Source organism: Melopsittacus undulatus, chromosome 5 (assembly GCF_012275295.1).
Source record: "Melopsittacus undulatus isolate bMelUnd1 chromosome 5, bMelUnd1.mat.Z, whole genome shotgun sequence".
In the NCBI taxonomy this organism is placed as follows: Eukaryota; Metazoa; Chordata; class Aves; order Psittaciformes; family Psittaculidae; genus Melopsittacus; species Melopsittacus undulatus.
This window is the reverse complement of record NC_047531.1, coordinates 81,271,772-81,295,374: the sequence shown is the minus strand read 5'-3', so window position 1 is coordinate 81,295,374 and position 23,603 is coordinate 81,271,772. Positions and strand designations below refer to the sequence as shown.

Genomic DNA, 23,603 nt, shown 5'->3' with positions numbered 1-23,603 from the left:
ACCTTGTGGGTTTTGGCTCAGGCTCCAGGCCCTCAGCAATGTGGAAACCAGCCCAGGCTCTGTATCATGGCTGGTAATGGTGACGATGATCCACAACCAAGTATTTAACAACATAAACTTAACAATGTTCACTTATTCAGCCAAGCTGGACTCTCAGCTCAGGTGAGTCACAGCCATACCATGTGCTTCTGTAACCACACACACCGATTTACCAGGCAAGGTGCTGCCCTCAGGCAGTTTAATCCCATCATAATTTGTATAATAATAAGGTTGGTTAGTAAAACCAAAGTGAAGGGGTTGGATCATGTTGTTGTTTTTCCTTTAGGCATCATTTGCTAATGTATAGTTTAGTATAATGTATAGTTTATATAGTTTAGACTGTAGTTGAGCTCAAGAGCTCATGGAAGCATAGCTCAAGTGAAGAAAGGCTACCAGGAGACTTGCAGCACTGCTGCTTTTGGCTGGTGAGCTTAGCCAGGTAGGTCTTCATAGTAAGAAAAAACCAGTAGAACACCTCACCCCATCCTTTTTAAAGAAACCTTAAGAAGCATGATTAGCTTATCACAGGATGCAGATATCCACCCCACCTGGGTCCACCAGGAGTTTCTGACTCAGGCAGAGAAGATCTGGGCCCCTGGTGCCAGGGTTTTATTACTCCATCTATGGCCTTCATCTATAGCCACCCTAGCCCTCAGCCACACAGAGACCCTTCTCCCAGCCTTCTGCCTTGGATGTTCCGTCACCAGTGCACTTCTGCTGTCTCTTCCATCTCCCACACCCTGGGAGGGTAAAACCTCCATTCGCTGCTGCTCAGACATTTCCCTTCTGCTGCTGCAAGGACTAGTTTCTATGCTTAACTCAGGAAGCTGAAGTAAGCCCCATAAGCTGTTAAGTGAAGGGGACCCACCTCCTGTGAAGCCAAAGCAGCAGCAGCCCTTCTCATCCTGTTTCTCTCAGGAAGCTTTCCACAAAATGCCTTTCATATGGAAGGTTTGTGTTGCCCCAGCTGCTTTGTAACATGCACCTTAGTGATACTCAGCATGTCCTGTCAGAAAACTGAAGGAACACTCATCTTTTAAGAGAGAGGAACTGGCTCAAAGAAAATAACTAAGTGTGCAAGCCCAACTTTTACCACTGACTTATTTAGATGCTCTAGTGCAGGACCATAAGCAAAAGGGACTGTGACACAGTTTTGTTTCAGTAGATTATACAAAATCCCTCTTTTTATTTATTAAAAGAGCCTCACGGTCACAAGGAAGATGTACAAAACAAAGGCAAAAAGAGAAGATTGGAGCAATAGGGAGAAAAATGAAGACAACTTACTCCTTGACTTGCCATCCAAATACAGCTGCTTCCATCACACTCAAACAGAGAAAGAGAGAAGCACTTGAGTAAACAAATCAAATGGGCTGTTTCCTTTTTTTGAACCTTCCCTTTCTAGTGTTTTACAATTATAGTTGGTCTCTTACAGGGTTAAAGACGATGTGCTCAGTAACACACAGGTGACTACCTGCAAGAGACTTTATTTCTTACACAGATGTGAAAGAAAAGGCAGTAGTTGAATAAGCAGAGTAAGTAATACAAAACAGTTGATGTGTGATCAGTTACAGTTCTTTTCACAAGAAAACTTCACTGAATACACTGATGAGAAAAATCTGTGTGTATCCCACAATGATGTAAATCAGCAGCTCGATAATTTCTCTTGTATTTCTGCTTTTTGCCTCCCAAGAAGGGACTGAAACTTGAGTATGAACTTTGGAACACAATATTTACTGAAGAACAAGTTTCAGATGTACACATCAAAAATTCAAGACTTCAGAGGCAAGTGTCTAATTCATAAAACTAATAACAATATTATCCATTTGAGGTTCCTTCAATTAACTGTAGTATCTTTTTCTCTTCCTAATTCATGCTTAAAATGAACCTTTTAACTGCACAGTACCCATCTGTTGTACAGGCACAAAAGAAAACCTGGCAAGCTAGAACCTCAAATACCTACCCGAATCTTTAACAAAATGGTATTACACACCAACACTTGCAGCTAACTAGCACCCACATGACTTCATATCTGACTAAACATCCTTTCAATCACTCTGATTTCATCACGAGAATATGGTTTTTAGTTTCATAGGTTCCTTCCTTGCAGACAGCTCTAATCTCAGCAGCATCTCCATTACTTAGAAGCGGAAGGTTCCACACACAAGATGCCTTGAGTTTCCTAAAGGCTAGGGGAAAAGCTGCTGTAAAAGAAGTATATTAAAATAAAAACTAAAAAAATCAGAGCTAGAGTAAACAGCATGTAAGAAACAGGTTTAGGTCAGTGAGACATTTGACTTTGCTGTCAGTTTGGTGACTTAAGGCTGTTCCCATGCATCCTTACCAAGCAAAACCCTTTGGAGCTTTGCCTGAGCAAACCACGCAGGTGAGTCCCCCAGCTGTATGCATACCGCATCTGAGGCTGCCCTAGCTGGCAGTGAAACCTGAGCTCCCATCCTTCCACATCCATCTCTGGGAAACAAGAAACTAGAACCAGATCCAGTTCTCACCCAGCATTTTTTTCACTGCGCAGAACTACTTTGTACTCCTATGGCATCATCCACACAAACATTACTATCTTTTTTCCAGTATCCCACACACATACAAGCAAAAGATTCCAGCTATCTGTGGAACGCTACAGGAAGCCATCTGCCTTCTCTAGTTTCTTTCATTGCCCAGGGATGAGAACTGTGACCGGCTGGAAAAGTGTCTACAGTTTCGAGAGGCTATTCCAAAATACAAAGGAAACAAGTTCTGTATCACTGCTTACCTCTCTGTTTTGATTAACCAGGCAGTTTGAGCAACTGCAATAAATGGTTAATTATCCTTCAACTGAACACCTATTCTTAGGCTCCTGATGCTGCAAAGATTACGCATCAAGGCAAACACTTCTGGCCCTCATACTGTGAAATCTCTGTAAGGATTAAAATTTGGCTTAAGCAAAGAAAATAATCCAGTACATTCTATATATACTCATACTCCATCCCAAATAAGATACTGGGTGTGCACAGTGTTAGGAAGGAGGGTATTACTGCCATTTTTTAAGAAATAAGAGTAAATGAGTGTTTGCTGCCCTAAGCAGCTCTGCTGTCCCCCCTTGGGATGGAGTTCACCAGGCAAGCCCAGCACTGGGCACCAACTACCTTTCCACAATACAACTGTTTCTGTGCAACACCCAGTAGGTTTGGTAGAGTTGAGCTTAAGTGTCTTAGTTGCCAGAGATTCAGAAAAAATGAAGCATTTTTAATGTAAATGTAGCTTCCCAGCACTGTGCATCAGCAATCTCTGTAACTCTGCCCTGTTCCCCATTAAATGTGTTTTCTTCCCTTCTACACAAGACCAGTGAATGATCAGCCTTCTTTAGAAGGAGAACCTCATGTCCTTAGTGTAGCCCAGTTTGTCCAGGTTGGGAATGCAAGCATACTGGATCATTGGAGGAGGTCCACACATGAGGATCAGAACATCACTCTGAGGTGGGGGCAGGTGTTCTCTGATCATGTCTTGGTTCACAAATCCTTGGCTGTACTCCCAACCTGTAAAGAAAATTAAAGAAGGGGAAGGGGAATGAGGGAAAGAGGAGGAAATTACAGATATGCCACTTTAGGATGAAGCGTGTGGGCTTGGGGCTTTTTTAGTACCATTCTGGACTGTAGCATTTATACACTCCACTGGCACAAGTGTCCTCAAGTTATGCTACAGAGAAAATCTGCCACCTCCGCTTTTAAGACACAAAACTGATGTATGGAGAAAACGAGAGCTAGCTTCTAATAAAACCTGCTAAAAGCCCTAGGGAAATCTCAAGCAGAGCTGTGAGCAGAATGTGAATCTTTTTAGCTCCAGCACTATGAAGTAACATCCACCCTCTCCACCCCACTGTTTACTAGTCCACTAGGGGAAATCTAGCTGATGAAGTTGTTCCCAGTTGGAATATTCATGGTGCCATCAGTTAATACTAGGATTAAAGTTTACGCCTCGCATCCCCAGCCCTGGCTACAAAAAGCTGCCAACCTATTGTACAATAACAGAAGGCAGGAGACTGCACTTGGCCACATCTCTGTCTTAATGCATGCTCTAAACATGAGACAGTAAAATAACATGTTGGATTTATGTCTGTGGGGAAGGAGAAAGGAAGGTCACCTTCCAGAGTAAATACTGGTAAACACTCAGGTGTAGTCATGGGAGGAACACTACACTACCATTACCTGAGGTGAGCCTTATAGCTTTGGAAAGGCTGCCTGATTACACCTGAGAGTTTCTGTGCATCACTGTGTGAAGAATGATGCTACTGGATGCATTCAGACATGATACATTAAGCAAGAAAGGAGCTGAGAAATATGCACACAATACAGGATGTCTCCTGGCAAACACATGCATTAATACTTATAACTTAAGCTTCAGTGGAAGTAGAATTTTAGCTCTTACTTTCAGGTGCTCTGTCCAGTGTGTACCAACACTTAAAACGACCAGGATTCTGAACCTGGATCTCCTCTAGCTCAGAACGTAACAGGATATCCTTCTCAGTCTGCAGGATAAGGAAAACAATGATTATGCTCTGCATTTAAGTGCAATCCTCAGATGACCACAGAGCATTAGCTTTTCTACAGTCCTGTGAGATGGAACACATTATTCAGCTCTATTTTGCAGGCTGAAGAGACCAAACACAAGTTATTTCCATGACTATCCTGTGGCAGAGCTAATAAAAAGGTTCATAACATTCCCAAATCCTGATCACGCAATGCACTCCCCCTAAAAAATAAAACAAAAGAAAACCTCTAACAGAACACAGAGCCTTGTTCAGGGAATTAGTGGTAGCATGAGAAGAGTAAAGCCCTCTCTTAGCACTCCTATTACAAAAGCAACTTTAATCACAAAACTAACCATGACTGTTCACAAGTATCTCCCTAGCCCTCCGTGCTGTGCCATTCAGTCAGGAAACTGCCAGGTTCTTCACCTCTGCCACTTCAAGGTTCATCAGCACTGCCATTTGGTGGTTGCTTGGTTTTTAAACAGGACACATAAAAAATGACCAGAAGGGTCAATAGAGCTCAATAGAGCTCTGATTGGAACAATAAAGGCTACCCAGGGCACCAAGTTCTGTTCCTCCATGATGCAACATCACTGAAGAACAAAAGAAAGCCTTATTCCCTTAAGAGCAGCTGCAGTTTGTGAAGGAGGGAAAACAGTAGAGACTAAAAGTGGCACTATCCTCTGCAGCCTTAGTAATTTGGCATTGAGGACATCACCACGTCTGTAACTGTGGGAGTAAGGAGGAATGTGCCAGCCACTATTGCTGAGAAGGTGCCTATTTCTGGTTCTGCTGTTGCACATGTTCCAGAAAAGCTACTACTGGGTCTGACCAATTCAGAGCATGCTGGTCAGAAGCACTGTATGAGCCCATGTACACTGCCATCTGTAACCAAACACAGCTCTTTCAGGAGGGCTAAAATAAATTGTGTTTTGATAACCTTAAAAAAACACCCAAACCCAGCCATATCTTAAACTATTAAAAACATTAAAACCATCTAGTCTGTAGGCTTTCCTGACTGACCATTTGTCATGAGGCTGCTTTATACTTGTGTAGTTACTGGGTACAAGGACTCTTTAAAGCCAAGGACCGATGTTTACACAAGCTGTTGCTAATACGCAGGCAACTATTCCCCAAGTCCTCCCTGCAAGAAACAACAGGTTTTCTATGTCACTGAAGCAGCTCTAGCCCTGTATTACTCATTCTGAATTACTCATGGCAAATCCTGGTCTTCCTGCCCTGACACTGACTGCACTTTATGCTAACTCCTAGGGCTCAGCAGAAACCAGCTGCTGCAGCAACACCAGCCAGCACCAGAGGGCACCGGCAGGACGCTTAAGGAGCTGCTTTACTGTAGTGAAACGTTAGAACAGGGCTCTTGTTTGCACTTGCATCATAGCTTCTGGGTAGAAAAATCTTGGGTTTATAGTTCAGATGTGGTACAAAGGAAATAAGGAATGACAGAGGAGAACCTAAAGAAAATAATAAACCACAGGCAGGCAGTCAGGTTCACCACAAAAAATGGCTCATACTCCAAAATCAAATATTCATTATGATGGAGAAATTTAAAACCAAGGGATTAACATGAGAAAAAATATCAGGGAAAGAAGAGGTGTTGCAGTTCAGCAGCACACCACCATTTGGGTTGCCTGGTCACTGAAGTGCAGCAGTATGATAAACCTCAAAGAGCAACAGAAACACATGAAGAACTGACAAAAGGAATGGAAATTAAAGGCAACAGCCGTGCAGAATCACAGCACCCATAGCTGAGGGAGCCAACTGTTCACTTCAGCTTCACCTAAGGTGTTCTCAAACAGAAAGATTCCACATACAAAGCCTGCTGCAAAGCTGGGGAGTTATGATTGCTGAAGGAGACACATGTCCACCTCTTTCATGTTTCCACTCACAAAGACAGCCCTGAAAGTCTGCCCAAAATATTAACAACTTGCACAAAGGAATGCAGAGTTTTGAGACATTTATAAACTGAATTGGCAACAGAAACAATGAGACACAGGAAAGGGAGCATTAGCTGGGAGGAAAGTGACATTTCTTAGTAACACTAAACCCACAATTCACTACAGTCCTTTTATATGGGAAGTTTCCAACATTTCAGTTCCCTTCTCCCCTCAGGGTTTGTATTCCTGCACCAGACTTTCCCAGCAAGAATTTCATTTGCTGGGTGGAGTTCCGCTACTTAATTAAAACTTTATAAGCAGAACAAAGGACAGAATTACCTGGTTAGCAAACAGCAGCTGACAAATGGTAGGGTCATCTTTGTCTTTCGCGATTGCTCGAATGATCTGCAGCATAGGTGTTATCCCTGAAAGAGAAAGGCAGGCCAATGATGTGAGAGTGCAAAGGAGCAAAAGAGCAAGCAAGTGAGCATGTGAGAGAAAACAGGTACAAATACATCTACCAGCTGCCAGAAACCATGGATGAATCTTACGTACCAGTCCCACCTGCAATCATCCCCACATATTTCACTGTCTTAGTAACTGGTTCAGCTTTCTTTTCAGGCCGAATAGCAAACGTGCCTGGAGAGAGAAGATGGAAAACATTAAAACAAGCAGGACACAGTGCCTGTGACCCCTTCCCAGAATGTTCAGCTAATTGACTCTGTTTCAGCCCCGTCACCCCGTTTTCCCTCCCTAAAGCAGGAGCAGGAAACAGACAAAGGCGAAGATGTCACAAATTAAAACAAATCCTGAAAGATAATCAGTGCCTGCAAGACACGATGATAACATCAGACACTGACATGGGTTATTACTTATTCCCACCTATAGCATCAAGTCATCACTATTGTAATTTCCATTTGTTCATGTCCCAAACCACCAGTGATACTCAGAAGCCCAGATTCTGAAAACAGCTCTACACAAAGGAATCAGTCTGCTCAGAGAGTTTATCTGCCCCATGCAGATTATTTTAAGGGAAAATCAAAATATGCAGGGTGTATTTTTTGTATATTTATATCCTCTTTTTGAGCTTATGTGCCAGTTTCAGCCAAATATGACAGTTTGAAATTGCCCAAAATACTGTATTTGTTGTATTCACACCTCTCTTCATCCAGGATAATATGAACACAACATGCAAACTTGTCTGAGTTCTGCTGCTCACAAAGCTGCCAGAAGGTTTTTGTGACACATTTGTGGCTGCACTATGCTGAAGTGAGATATTTTATATTGACATAAAAGTACTTCCTACTGATAAAGTTAATTTTCATTTGAGATATTAGCATCAGAGAGCAAAAATATAAAGTGTTTTTATCAGCGTATAAACTATGTCCATATAAGCAAGCAGAGTATTCCTTTCGAGAACAGTACGATTAACAAGCACTTCCATAGTCATACAACAACCCCCCTCAAGATGGCTATTGACTTAACTAAGGTATTAGCAATTTCTTTTATGCAGAGATGCTAACAACAGCAAAGAATACCCATGTCTAGCGGGAGAGGGCAAGTATACTGAGAGTACCAGCCCAAATAATAAATAGAGGTGACAGCTAATATTCAGTTCATGCACCATCTGTAATTAAAATGCAGCCAACAGAGATTCTGTTCCTCTGCTCTCATGAGACCCCACCTGGAGTACTGCAACCAGCTCTGGAGATCTCAGCACAGGAAAGACATAGACCTGTTCCAGTGAGTCCAGAGCAGGGCCATAAAAATGATGAGGAATGGAAGACCTCTCCTGTGAGGAAAGGCTGAAAAATTTGGGGTTGGATAAGAGAAGGCTCCAGGGAGATCTTATTGCTGTATTTCAGCAGTTAAAGGGGCATATAAGAAAGACAGAGACAGGCTTTTTAGCAGGACCTGTTGCGACATGACAAGGGGTAATGGTTTTAAACTAAAAGAGTATAAATTTGGACTAGATCTAAGGAAGACATTTTTGTTACAGTGAGTATGATGAAACACTGGCACAGGTTGCCCAGAGAGGTGGTAGATGCCTCAGCCCTGGAAACAGTCAGGTCAGACAGAGCTCTGAGAAATCCGATTTAGTTGAAGATGTCCCTGCTCATTGCAGAAGGACTAGACTAGATGATCCTCAAAGGTTCCTGTCAACTCAAACCATTCTATGATGCTATATAGACTTGAACCCAGCTGGAAAAAAATGTGATCAGTATTACTATTGCTTTATAATGGTTCTTTTTCTGTATGGTTTACTCTGGATTAATTATATCTTCCAAGTCAGCCTTACCTTTTCCTTTATAGACAAGTAGGCCACTTGGTCCTCTGAAGTCAATAGTATCCCCTATTTTCAGGCTGTCTAAGTATTGAGACATCTTCCCTCCATCAGGAAACTTCGGATGGATACCCCTAAAGTAGATCTGTTAAAAATAACAACGAAGCAATTCATCCCAAAGCTCAAAGATGAGCATTTCCCTTCAAGTATTTAAGTACCCATATTCCTCATGCAAAGAACACAATTATTACATAAATACTTTCAATGCAGAATTGCCTGACAATAAAAGAGAAGCACCGAGTTTTCCAAAAAGGATTAAAATGCCTCTCTTGCCCCAGTTTATATCAGATTGGACACAGACTGGCAATTTCTCCATTGTATTTCTGTAACATAGAACATATCTCTAAACAATCAAACTAACTTCTGAGAAAGATCCCTGACAGCTCAGTTGCAAAGGGATGTACCCAAACATTGTTCTTGGGATGCCAACTGTTTGCATCTCAAAGTTAGAGTAACAAAAAAAGTGTATACCAACTAACTGAATATTCAACCATTCACCAACAGGTATCAGTGATTGTAGTTACATTGCTGGAACCCTGCTGGGGTTTTCTGGTTTAAATCCCATGGATGTGAAAGGGCTCAAGCTGAAACTAGCTACATTTTCATAAGAACAGCATCATTTGCATGCATGGGGAGCCACACTGGGAAGGAGTCTTGTGAAATGTTTCTCTTTAGGTTAGAGATTTACATTTTTCCCTTGTCATGTCTTCAACACCATGCTCACGAAGATAAGTAGGCAGTAAAAGACAAATTCATGTCCAGTTTCACAATAACTGAATAAATTGTTATTAGTTGTAAGGAAGAAAAAAATCTTGAGTAAAGTACTAAGAAAATCCAATGCAGATATTCAGGTTTTAAACTTAAGTCAGCTTTAAATATATCTGCTTAGTCCAGCTACCTAGAGGCAAAACCCAAGTACATTATCACAAGACTCAAACCCACATTCTTGTCAATTACATCAGTCATTCACTGTCTGGATCAGTAACAATAATGATCATCACTCTTAATGATCATAATGACCATGTTACACTCACTTCAGAAGAAACTGGCAGTTTAGGCCAGGTTAATTCCCTGTTTCAGAAGAATTAAAAATGTGTGTACACATCTGCAGGTCTACACAGATTCTGGAAAACTGCAATATGCAAATACAGAAAATTAAGCAGCATCTCACGAGACACACTCACTGCAGAAGTGCTTGCAAAATGCCATATGGATTGTAGGTAACTCCAGATCACATATTAAAACAGTGGAAGTCTGCAGTGGCACACACCTGAACAGAAGCCAGCACACCAGACTTCACATAGCACTGCAAGTGTAAAGGTGGGGTCAGAGGCTGCCCAGCCTGGTAAAAGAGTGTGACATTCTCACCTTGACAACAAGATCCACAAAGCCCTTGTCATCATCACTGGAAACTGGAGTGTAAGGTCTCACAACCAGAGCTCCATCAATCCGTGCAGACAAGTGGATATGCTGTCCTGTGTGGAGGGAAGAGAGAAAGCAGTTTGCTTTCAAAAGATTTTCCTTTTGGTGGATGTACTGACTTGGTACAGACTGCAAACTCCATGTCAAAGTTGTCCCAACAACCTTGTTTTGGGGAGCCACTTTTTCCTCTCTCATGCTTCTGGAATGTAGCACCTTGCACATTCAACCATGCACAGATTCTATTTGTAAGGGCAGACAACACTGCTGCTAATTTTATGTGTCAATCATATCTGTTCTAATGGTTTTTACAGTTCCCAAAGCTCTAACTGTATGTGAGATCTTGCAAAGATGTGGACTCCAGAGGGGAAAACTGTCAAGTGCTGTTCACACTTCTTTATTAATGTGTTAGTTATAACTGTTAAAAGTTCTGTTACAACTGAGTTTATAACTGTACTTTGACCACAGATGGCTCATGTCTATGAGGAGGTCTTCTAGCCACCATTGCTCAGGCTGCCTAGATATAAAGCATTTTTCTAACTCTGCTATTTCTCCAGCTTAACATCTGAGTGCAGTGATCACATTTCAATCTGTCACACATTCACTGAAATCTATACAAACGGTTTCATTTCTCAATGTCCACGTTTCTGATGAAAAAAAACCACCTAGAATCAACTCTTTTGAAAGAGTTTCCTATAAAATTCCAACATCCTGAAGAGACCTAAGTGGAGAATATTTAGGGGAGGATTTGGTCTTTGTTATTTTGTCACTACCATGTCAACAAACTACCTCTTAAGATAGAATGCAGCTCTCCAAAGATGGTGCAGTTCGTCTGCCTGCTATGGAAACACAAACTGGGGATTTTACCAGTTTGCCAAGCCAGAGGACCAGTAAGGCAAAGCAGTGAGTGAATGAAGACGTGCTACCGGGTGACTTGGGAAATGAGCAACCATAGCTCACTTGAAGACATCATGTAAAGGTGATTCAAATAACCCTCTCAGCAAAACCTACACACATCTGGTACCACTCATGTTTCCTGCTAGGGAAAACCTGAAGGCAGCTGCAGCAGCAGCCTCCCATTCCTATTCCAGCCTAGGAGCAGCCGCACCACTCCCTCCTCCAGGAAGAGCCCCATGGTGACCACTGCAGACAGTGAACCCGGGCAGACAGTACCACTGCTGTGGCATGTCTCACAACAACTGGTGCAAATACCAAAAAGGTGCTCTTCCCAAAGGGAAAACACGCCTTAGGCTCTTACTTGTTATAGCTCTACCCCACCCTGACAGGACAGCAGCGGGCAGCCTCCCCATGGGGCCACACACAATCCCACTCTTACTCAGAGTGAGTCACTTCTTTTCCTGTAACGCCCCAGCTGGCAGTAGAAACAAAATGCTGGTGCTGGACTAAAGATGTAGAGTGCACACCAGTATCTGTCCTACGGCTGCCACGCCTGCTGCTCCCAGCTGCTTTCACCACCCTCACCAGCTTTCAGTTCTCCTTGTTTCCCAAGTCTCGCCCAGTAAACCACTCAGTCACCCACAGATCAGACTGTGCAGAGGACCTTAGGGAGCATGACTGTGCTGCTCCTGGGACTGTGCAGGGCCAGGGACATGCCTTCTCGAGCTGTGCTGAAGTAACTGGCTGATTTGCCCTGACCTTACTAAAACACTGGAGGAAGCCATGGCATGCAGCAGGCCAAATTCAGCCCAGATGCCTTCTTTTCTGTTAGCATGCAGGACAAGAGCAATTAAGAGAGGTGAGACAGCTCACTCCTCAATGTTCATCAGGGGGTAAGGGCAGAAAATTAGCTTTGCCCTCATGGCTACTTAGCAAGATAAAGAAAATAATATATCCTAAAGAACAGAGAACCTAAACACTATGGACTGTAATGCTGGAAAGCTGCTATAGTACTACCATGAAACACCTGATTCACAGATCATTGCAACAGGTTGCTAAAGCAGAAGTCTCTATTAAACAGAAGTGATAATTAAATGTTCTTTACGTAAGCAGTAGGAAACAATAGCACTAAGCTATTATGGAAGGCAACATACCACATGGCAAGGCCTAAGGAAACATCTACTGCATGGTGATTAAGACGTTCCATGAGACTGGCTGCAAATTCAGAAGCGACTAGATCATCTGGTAAACCACATGCATTAGAGGAGAATTTGCAGGGAACATGGCTTCAAGGGATGGAAAGGGACCGCTGAGGCCAAGCACCATGGGAATAACACACACTGGAATGTTGAGACTGGAAAAATAAGTAAAGACCAATGTTTGTTTCTACTGTCTTCACAGAAACAAGATGGATGTACACTCTCTGTAAGTACACACAAGTTCAGGCCCTGCAGATGACTCACAGCATGAGGATAGTCTTGCAAAGCTCTAAATACTAGCTCAAACTATGTGGACAGTATTCAAAATTCAACAGTTCAAAATGTAGGGGAAAATATCCCTCCAAAATCTCTCATAATATAATTAACCACATGTGGATTCTCAGGAAGGACAAACAGCACATACCTACAGGAAGGCCCAGAACATGATCTATGGAAGGGAGAGCAAATCGGAATCTTCTTGTGTCATGACTAACTTCCTGAAAGAGGAAAATGAATAGAACAGTCAGCTATGGCACTGAGATTTAATTCTTGTGATTTCACTTGTAAAACCAATGCACTGCTCTGGCTTCCTGCAGGACTGAATATCTGGGGGAGAGCAGCATCCTAACTGAAACGTTTGCATAACACAAATACAAACTGCTCTGAACGTAGCAATCCTGCAGAGGTCAACTCTTCATTCAAACTCCCTGAAAACTTAACTTCATCTCAAGATATTTTAGAAGCAGCACAGAAATAAAAATAGAAATAAAGCAAATGCAAGTACATTTTGTATATTTATATGTGAATAGCAAAACTTAGTAACATACTCACATGCAGATTGAGACTGAACTATAACTTTCTACATAGCATGAACATTTACGCTGCCTTCTGCAAGAAGGCCACTGGACAGAAATTAGTCAGTTCTTCAATTCTCATTTAAGTTTAAATACATGTGAGTTCAAGGCCAAAAAGTTTTATTTTGATGTATTAAAATCAGATGAATTAACTATTTCAGAAAACTAGCGGCTATCAAGATGATTATGAAGTAGCAACCTGGTCCCCTCTGCTCTGCTATGAGCCTTAAAAATACCTGCCCCATAAAAATGGAATTTATACTTAATTAAAAGAGTCCTCTATTTAGATAAGTACTTTATTACAAAATTATGACAATTCTTTTACCAGGAATGTTGTAACTTGAATAAAAGTTTGGGAATGAGTAAATAAAATGTTATTTCTTATCTTGTGTAAGTTTTATCTCTTAAAAATCAGGTGACATTCACGGGATTGAAAAAGTCAGAAAAAAGAGAAAGAGACAACATACAGCCTAATTCCTCATCCAATTTCTTTCTTTAAAGCCCTATGGGAAATAATAACCCTTCTAAAGCAAATTTCATAAACATCCTAGAAAATACTGTAGCCCTTTTTTAAGGGAAATGCTAAACAAAGAAGGGAACTGAGTAGCAGTCTAAACAGTTTCTCTGTACTTGCATCTATTCAGGAACAGGAACTGCCATTGAATAATCCACTAGACAGCTAAGGTGGACTTAACACTGCTGCTCTCACACTGACCACTGCTGTTTCTGTATGAAGATTTCAGCACCAGCTAGGCTACTTCAAAGGTGGATTTTGCCAATAAATCCTTCATTTTAAGATGCTGTCTTTGCTCAAAGTCCCGTCCAACCTGGCCTTGAATCAGAAGTTTTGAAGATCAGAGTGTTTGCACCAGATTTTTGGCCTCGAGTTTCCCTCCCCTCCTGCAGGTCAGACAGACTGTACCTGCAACCAGGTGCTACAGTTCTCATGAAAAAGTGGGGAGTATATAATAATAGCATTGTTGCAGTACACATGGGAAATAAATTCAGTTATGGCACCCAGCCCAAACCACGGGGAAGCTTTCAATTCCCACAAAACCCAGGATTCAGAATGACAGTAATCCTTTTCTTTGACAAACAGAACAAATGAAAGCCAAACTATCAGCACACTCCCTACACATCAAACAAAGCTCTGTTACACTCCTTTTCCGGTAACCTTCTGACTAGCTCATTGATTTAAGAAGCTAATACTACAAGTATCTTCAGGTGTGATTTCACACCAGAAAAGTCAAGACTTCTACCTCATGCTTTTGATGGTGTTTATCCAAGGGAAATCTGGACTTTTTGCCCTTTATGGCTTTGGCCTCCTTCCCTCAAGTTGACTTCACCCCTGAAAGCATCACGACTTCCATCTAGAAACCTAGTTGAGGAGCCTGGGAGATACAGAATGGCTTCTACTTTTATCAGAGAGAAAAAGAAGCTGAAACAGCTCAGGTATTGTCAGAACTACAACTTTTAAACATCTTTCTTCCCGTAACACATTAGAATACACAAATCCTGTAACAGGAATCAGTATCAACATAGGTCTGACAACTACTATGCTGAACACTACTGACTATGAAAAAACTGCCTGCTCTGCCTGACACCATACCTCTGCCTTACAGAGAACCCAGCAGCACAGAGTGTAGGGATTTCTGCTGATGTACCACATGATATGAGACATGTGACAAACTCCAAGTCTGATCATTTCTAAAACAGAACTCTCCACTTTATCTTGCTTGGAAAGAAGCTGCTCGCAGAAGTGCAAATCTTGGTTATATCAGGCAATGAGCATTTATAAACAATTTACTTAAAATGCAAGTATTCACCCTGCTGCAACATCACACAGGATTTAAGAAGCTACAAGCATTTCACAGTATCCATGGAGAGGGCATGCTCAGCACTGTACATGCACTTACCTCCTTATCAATCAGCCTCAATGCGTATTTCACTTCAGGATCCTGCAGAGTAATTGCAGGATGGGGATTCCTGAAAAACCTCTGGAAGATGGCGTAGATGACCTTTAATGGGTATGTCACAACCCATCCCAACTGCAGCAATACAGAAAGAGTGTTAGACACATGTGCATAACAAGTTCTTTTTTATTTTGGTGAGAAAGAATACAGTAGTTTGACATGACAATCTAACCCCCAGAAAAAAACGTGTTTCTCTGTACTAATATGAGAAGGAAGAGGATGTATTTAAAAATATACCAGCTACTTTAATAGTTTGCTTTATAAATACCTAGTGTTATTACTCCTACGTTGAGGTACTTGGCATACCAGGAGACCTGCCAAACCTGGAAGCTTGACAGAAGCAAGGTTGTCACAGCTCCATGTCCTTGCTAACAGTTGGTCCCCAGATCCAGCTGTTAGCAAGGCTGAGTATGTATGCCCAGCAGGCACAGACACACATACAGAACATACGCCCAAATATACATGTGGCTGGCCACACTGATCAACCTAGACATGTTCACACAAACAGCATCAATGGCTGTCATCCTGATCCCCTCCCTGACTGATCAGGGATAAAAGACATCCCACAGGCATGTGTACATAGGGAATTCACCAGTAGCTGCCTTAGTCCTCAGAGCAGCTGCCCCCAGACTGCAGCCCCCCCAGTTGCCCACATCTGGGTATGAGTTGCTCTTGCACAGACACCTTCACACACCATCACGTGTACTGTGGTATCACCCTTCAAGATACACACACCTGGCTGCCAGGCCAACTGACCCAGTTACTGGTTAGTCCAGCTTGATCTTTGCTAGCCATCACACACTCATGCACCACAGACACACAAGCCCTCTGGCCCACAGTCTGGCTCCAGTCACTGGCACTTAGACTCCCACAAACATCTATGCATGCAAAGCAGTATCCCTTCCCCAGGAAAGCAGCTATGGAGTTTAATGAGGACAGGACAGATTATATGCTGACAGGTTGCAGGACACAGCCAGGCAAGCCAGTTTACAGAGCAGGCCTGCTTACACAGGGTCAGCCCTTTTTGTCCCTTTATCCTTTTATTTTCCTCACATTTGTTCTTCTTCAAAGGCCTCAATCCCTGCCTTTGGTTCCTCCCCTAAACATCCTACAACCCCCAAACACTCACCCCCTAAATCCCATGCTACCCCAGCCTTCAAGGGGAGCCAGCCTCCCACTGGTGCCTGTCTCACCTCTGACCCAGGAGGCAATGGCTCCCCCAAACAGCTCTAGGAAGGTCCCCAACCTCCCAGTGTTTCTTTGTGTGCACCTGTATGGAGGTAAACCTTCATGAGTTGGCTGCTCTCCTGTGATGGACCTGAGAGTAGCTGGGTCAGGGTATCACCCAGGCTCCTCCCACACTGTTGTGCCTCTGTGCTCCTCGGTGCATGGATGTGCAGACAGACTCCTCAACCACATCACTTAACACATGCCACTGCTTGGGTCTTTTGTATCACAGTGCCTGGAGGCAACAAGACAGAGCCTTGGGCAACAAGGTCTAGCCTGCGGCATCCATGCCCATGGCAGGGGGTTGGAATCAGATGATCTTAAGGCCCTTTCTAATTCAAAGAGAAACTGCTTCACAGCACAGATCTTTATTGGTGCCAGGAGCACGTGGGGGTTCAAACCTCCATACATGTCTCCAAAGCACAGTAAATTTCAGGGGGTTTTATACTTTACATTCTCATCTTGATACAATTTTACCTAAAACATCCACACATACAATTTGGTAAGTTATAGAACTGTAGTCCTCTTATCCTACTGCACACTTCAGTTAGGGCTACACTGACAGTCTATTGATCACCTTTTAGCTTTCAATTGCTAATACCTGGAGCTTCGTGCTTAATTCTTCACTCAAATCGTCATATCTTATGATTAGGGATGTTCCTGCTTAGAAGCAATTTACAGAACCAGATACAAGCCATCTACAGGCCCAAATTCTAATGTATTGTTTATCATGCTTCACCAGAAGGGCAGATTCTCACCCTCAGAGGGGCCCCCTGTTGAGCGAGCATTCACGTTTAGGTGCTAAGTCATGCTCATGCTAAAATGTAAAGTTATTTCAGCTAAGGCCTAATGTTTTGGTCTCATTTCCAACCAAAGTCATTCCATGATTCTGTGATTGCATAGCCTGCTGCAGGGATGAACTTCACCCTGGGGGCTGAAGCCCCACAAGATGGGAATAGGTTATGCCATCACACCACCATCTCCATGTCCAACACCATGCACAGGTTGCCTTGTTGGGAGAGACTGAGTGACCACACCAGCCCAGCAAAGCACAGAAGAGACCATAACACTGCAACTACAGCTTTGTGGACAAGATGGAAGGAAGATGTCACCTTTCCACCCAATACCAGACACCTCAGCCACTTGGTGGGTCTCCAGGGCTGAAAATGGGTCACCCACAGGCTGTAAGTGCAAAGCCTGCCATGATCATGCTCAGCTACAAGCCTGTGCCTTTGTTTTGGTTTCCAGTGCCTGTTCCCAGGGACATGTTCTGCCAGATTAGATAAGCACTGTAACAACCTACAAAATCACCCGTGTAGGTAACGTGGTCCTAACTTAGGACTGGAGAATAAACTGATCAACTACTTATAAAAATCCTCACTAATTCTGTAATTTGTTATTCAATGCTTTAACAGAGGAGAGGGGTAAAGCACAATCATGGGAAGACATACGAGGAGCAAAATACTCAGACTGCACACAGTGCACATCTTTGTCCTGCCTCCTTAACTTTCGTTTTCAAGTGACCTGACCAGTATTTTACAACCTCATCTCTGTGAGTATGACAGTTCTTGCGAGGCTATAAACACTCCAATATTATTAACTTTACTAAACTGTGGCAAATGTAAAATTAAAAAAGGGATATTATATAAGCTCTCTCTTCTTAAAATGCTGCTGTACATGTTTAAAACTTATCAACATTTGGTATAGCTTGAAGACACACCATGCCCTGCACACACACACTGCCTTTTTCACTTTTATTTTAATATACTGCAAGAGCTCCACACAGGTTGTCCATGAAGAAGCTGGAGTTTACAGGAATGTTATTCCTTAATTCTACAGATCCACCAGATTACTGTAGCTCCAGGAAGAACTTCTGAATCACAAAAAAGGGGGGAAGTTAAGAAAATGACAGAGCAACAGATAAACTCCCTGATGAGAACTGCAGCAGATGCATGAGACCTGTTGGAAATAGCAAGCTGAATCTGTGGCAAATGATGCTTCAAAAATAAAGCATTAATGTTAAAATAAACTAGCTTCATTTACAGATGCAGCCATCTAAAACGGACCAGAGAAGCACAGCTGTGGTCTAGTAAAACTGACAATCAGTGAATTAAAAAGCTTAGGCTTGGTCCCAACTCTTAACACTAATGTGTGCCAGTAACAGCTGATCAGGAAGGCAGGAGATGAGCAGGTTCAAAATATTACCTCTATGTCAGCTTCTTCACCTGTGTGCAGAGGTAAGTGCTTTTCCCATCTTTGCACATATTTTTGGGTCATCAGCTGTTAAGTGAAAGCTACCACAGCTGTTCAGTAAATGACATTAACACACTCTTCCCCCACATGAGCATCGCCATCACTTTTTGAAGCAGTGCCTTATATTTGAGTCTACTGGTACAGAATGAAGTTTAATTTTGACAAATACCTTTAGCACAGTGTTAGCCTTGTGGAAGGCAATTTGTTATTTATGGTCAATTAATGCAAAAGCCTAATGGGGTCTAGCCGGTAAAGAAATAGCAAACCAGTTAATTCAGGTGGCTATTTTAGTTCCTTACTCAGAAAGTATCACCTGATGAGCAGAAAAAAGGGAAGAACTGAAGGCTGAATGATTACAAAAAGTTATCCATGCCAAAAAATACATTATTGGGGTTAAAACTGATCTATATACTCTTATTGCAGAGTGTATCAAGACATTCATGATGATACTGCACAGCAATCATGGAAGCTGCATCAGATCTAGAGCAGCAGCAGGAATGACTGGCTGACCACAAGGCCAGGAATCACTAAATGAAGATCTGGTGACTCACAGTTTCCAGCTGCACAAATCTTTGCTAACAGAGATCACAAAATCTGTAACAGAGCAGGAATTTTTATTAATGGAAACAGACCTTTGCAGTGTAACAAAAAAGGCCTTGAGAAAACAGCCACAGCACTGAGGTTGCCAGACCCTTCCACTAAGGCCTTGTGAGCAAGACACAGTTAAATAGGTAAGCTTATGGCAGGACACTCCATCACACAACTGCCCTACAAACACACAAACCTAATGCTGCTTTGGCAAGACTACTCTTGTACCCTCAGCTCCACTTCTTCATTTAGACCCTACTTTTAAGTGATTTTCACAGAGTCATTAGGGTTGGAAGTGACCTTTGGAGATCATCCAGTCTAACCCCCCCTCAAGGCAGGGGCACACAGAGCAGTTTATTTGGCTCTAGTATTTCAGTTAAACATTCTTCTCATCTGCTTTAGAAAATGATGAGGGGATTAAGGGACAAGCATTTCTTCTGCAGCTTTAGCATCTGCCTCATCCTCTTCTGTTCGAAGTAACCTAGTAACCAACTGTACCCAAACTAAGCACATGTTGTGTCCAGCTCTGCCCTGCTCCTCTCACAAACCCAGAGCCAGAAACGTCTGAGCTGATGCATCAGAGGAAAGACACGACGTATCAGGCTGCACCAGGAAGAGGGTAATGATGTAGATGAGGCCCTTAGTGACATGTTTTCACAGCACACTTGGCAGTCCTGAGGTAACGGTTGGCCATGATGCCCTTTAAAGGTCGTTTCCAACCTAGTCGATTCTATGATGCGTGCTACAGTTAACAGCACTTTAAATCCACCGGTCGGCAGACATGCTCCCTAGAGAGCTCTCCACTACAGCAGCAACAGCTAGGCTTATCAGCACGAGTGCTAAAAATGATTCGCAGAACCGAACGGAGAGCAGCCGCACCCGTCACAGTACACAACACACACACCATCACAGCTCGCACACACAAAGGGTGTACACATCGAAACACGGCGCCCAGCCCACCCCAGCCTTGAGGAGGCCCTAGGGCCACAGCATCGCGGCTAGGCGCACGGCAGCGGGGTCAGCAAAGGCCGGGGGTACCTGTCACACCGCCCAGCGGCCCCGCTCTGCTCCGGCACCAACAGCCCGCCGCGATGCCGGGAGGGACTAGCGGTGAGGCCGCGCCTCTCCCCGCAGGCAGGCCTCGGGGCCTGGACACAGCTCGCTCCGGACCTCGGCAGGAGGAGCGGGGCAGGAGGCAGCACCACACAGCCATCACCCCTCGCCCGCAGCCGCAGGTCCCGCAGCCCGACCCCAGCCCGGCCCGCACACGGCTCACTCACCGTGCTGAGCGGCGCCCCCATCGCTGCCCCCTGCTACCCGCGACAGCGCCGCGCCCCGCCCCGCGGCGGCGCGCAAAGCCCCACCCCTCAGCGCCGCCACCATACCGCCCCCTGCTGGCCGGAGCCGCGCCGTGCGGCCGCCAGGGGGAGCCGCTCCGCGCTGAGGCACCGGGGCCGGAGCTGCGGGCTCGGGATGTAGCGGAGGGGCCCCTCGGCCGCGGGGCAGGCGGAAGGGCCCTTTTCCTCTTGCGGAGGTTGCGGGAGGTACGGGTGGGAGAGGCGCTGCCCCCGTTGTTTCTGCTACGGCTCCTCCGGCCGGTCCCTGTGCGGAGAGCCGCGGGCTCCGGTACCCGGCCCCTGGGGCGGCGCTGCGGGTGGCAAGGAACGTGTAAGCCGGTAGCCTCGGTTTCCCGTGGTGTGTTTATTACTGCCACCTGACCCAACTGTGTTACCACTCCTCATGCATAACGCCCTTTTGTCCTTTATTACTGCATAAATAATGATAGGGAACCCAAGGGTAATGAAATTACAGCACTTTTCTAACCAGCAATCAAAGCCCCCGCTATTTTGTGGAGGTAGAAAAAGAGGGTAATGTAAATATGTCAGCACCACAATTCATTATTATATCAAATAAATTTCTCAAGCCTTAACTCAAGCTTGTACTGCTTCAGAGCCTGCACCTGCATACAACACAAGTTGTAGGAGAAAGGTGCCCTGGGTGCCAGGATGCAATGGTGATTCCAAATCCCTGTGCAAATCTACTCCATCCCATCTAGTCCGGTGACAACCAACAGCCTGATTCATTAATTGCCCTTGCAGCCAGGAGGGACAATAGCATCCTGGGAGGCACTGGGAGGAGTGTGGCAGTAGGTAGAGGGAGCTGATCCTCCCCCTCTACTTGACCCTGGTGATGCCACATCTGGAGTACTGTGCCCACTGCTGGGCTCCTCAGTACAAGCAAGACAAGGAGCTACTGAAGAGGGACCACAAGGATGATCAGCGATCTGGAGCATCTCTTAAGAGAGATTGTGGAAGCTGGGCCTGTTTAGTCTAGAGAAGAGCAGAGACTGAGAGGGGATCTCATTAGTGCAGATCAATATCTCAAAGGTTGGTGCCAGGAGGATGGTGCCAAACTCTTTTCCGTGATGCTGAGGGACAGGGTGAGGAGCAACAGCCATTAACTCAAACACAAGAAGTTTCACCTCAACATGAGGAAGAACTTCCCTGCACTGAGGGTGGCAGAGCACTGTAACAGGCTGACCAGGGAGTTGTGGAGTTTCCCTCTGTAGAGACTGAAAACCCGCCCAGAGGCGTTCCTGTGTAACCTGCTCTTGGTGGCCCTGCCTTGGCAGGGGCTGGACCGGATGATCTCCAGAAGTCACTTCCAACCCTAATGACTTTGTGATTCTGTGGTTAATGGTGATGTTTGTTGAAAAACACAAGAACTGAGCTGCTCAGCAAGACAGGATGTTTCAGCCAGACTGCCTAAAAGTCTGGTTTACATCGATGTATACAAAATAATGATTAATAAGCAAACATACCAAATGTGAAATGCTTCAAAACTCTGTAGCTAAGATGTCTTTACTTGCAGTAGACAGGTCGTGATGATTCCTAAACACAATTCCTCCTTACAAAACCAAGGAAGGTGCATGCTTCACAGTCCTAACATTAAGATTAAAAAGCCCCAAACCACCCATAAAACAATCCTGCCTTAGCCCCTCTGCTCACACAGGGGTACTGAGCCATCTGCACCTTCAAGCGCTTGCTTTCTCCTAGCCTATGGGTTTGGTGACTGTGCAGGCAGCTGGTCTGGCTATGGGAACACTCGTAAGTCAGCCATGGTTTACCTATTAAACCTTGGAATTAGCACTGACAAATAAGGGAAGGTTAACAGGCTAATCTAAAGGCAAGCAAGGCAAATCACTGCACAGTCTAGCTGAAGACATTTAGCTGCAGGAATGGAGTTTTTTCCCTGGCATTTCTATGACAGAAACATGCCTGGCTATGTAATCCTCTTAGTTTGTGCTTTGAAGAGAGCTGCTGCACCAGAAACTCCCAAGTAAACGAAGGGATTATAACACCATTGTCACTTAGGGAAGGGTGGAGTCCTCATATTCCCCGGTCCCTGCTCGCTGTGAGCTCTGACCTGGCGTGGTTCCCACTAACCAGCCCAGGCACATGCCTGCACTGCTTTTCAGTATTGGTCAGTTTGTGGAGACTCAGAGGCAATAGCTGAGGCTCCGATAGGAATGTCTAGAAAACTCAAGCGTCTCACAAACTTTCCTTTTCCCTATATCCGCACATAAAACATGACCCAAAGGCCTGTTCAGGCTTCTCTGGGGAAAGGACTGAGCCTGCTATAATTCTGCACTGTATTTGTTCTAGCTGCCACCTTTTACTCAGTCTCCCTGAGCCTGTCCAGCCCTTTGTGTGTGTGTGAGCCCCCTTGGCTGCTTTGTTCTGGAAGCATGCAAAGCAGTGTTCTCACTCACCATCTCTAGATCTATCAAGGATGTCTAATTTAATGCTGAATGAGCCCTTTCCCTCTTCAGGGAAGTTTAGGCACCTGATCAGAGGTGAAAAAACAGCTCCTATCCACTGCCTACCTTGGTTTGAAAAGTGCAATACTCAGGCCAGAAATGCACATAGACACCTACATGCTTTAGAAACAGGTCTTATTCACAGGGTTTCCTTGATCCTTGACCTTTGAATAGGTCAGCATCTGATGCTTGAGGTGGCAGTTTTGTCAGGCGGAGCATCTTCCACAAGTCTATTGCCCTATTTCTTTGGAAATGCTGTTCACATGTGAGTGAGACAGTGCTATATATGCTCCCCTTTCCCTTGTGCCAGACAAGAACAGAGAGCGGGCAAAGCCTGACCTCAGCTCCTGCACAGCAAACAAACTGTGCCCCCCAGTTTGACAAAGCACTGCTTGATCTTCTCAGTAGAGAAAGCCAACCCATGGTGTTAGCAAGGTCGCTCTCTGGACACTCAGGTTTTCTTACTGCCTGTGTTAGATCCAGGAATGACCCAGATACTGCACCAATCTCATTTGCCTTTGATCAGAGCGTCATTTCTGTTGGGATCCTTAAGTTTTCTTAGCTCAACATCTA

The 23,603-nt window shown here is 44.2% G+C and overlaps 1 protein-coding gene across 1 annotated transcript; it reads right to left on the bottom strand.

Moving 5' to 3' along the window:
* Window positions 1-1,503: 1,503 nt before the first annotated feature.
* CYB5R3 (cytochrome b5 reductase 3) lies at window positions 1,504-20,551 on the bottom strand. The gene is made up of 9 exons (XM_005148177.4): window positions 20,491-20,551; window positions 15,086-15,217; window positions 12,740-12,812; window positions 10,169-10,275; window positions 8,756-8,885; window positions 7,012-7,095; window positions 6,796-6,881; window positions 4,459-4,558; window positions 1,504-3,569 (listed from the first exon to the last, which is right to left on the bottom strand). Exons 1-9 carry the CDS (start codon window positions 20,509-20,511, stop codon window positions 3,397-3,399), a joined length of 906 nt encoding a protein of 301 aa, XP_005148234.2. The 5' UTR covers window positions 20,512-20,551; the 3' UTR covers window positions 1,504-3,396.
* Window positions 20,552-23,603: the final 3,052 nt, after the last annotated feature.

Bases quoted from the DNA above. Each gene is read 5' to 3' on its own strand.
- CYB5R3 (XM_005148177.4), bottom strand. From the start codon at position 20,511: ATGGGGGCGCCGCTCAGCACG. The intron at 8,886-10,168 runs GTGAGAATGTCA...TATTTTTAACAG, and splicing joins TTGTGGATCTTGTTGTCAAG to ATCTACTTTAGGGGTATCCA. The intron at 3,570-4,458 runs GTAAGAGCTAAA...TTTTCTTTACAG, and splicing joins ACTGGACAGAGCACCTGAAA to GTTGGGAGTACAGCCAAGGA.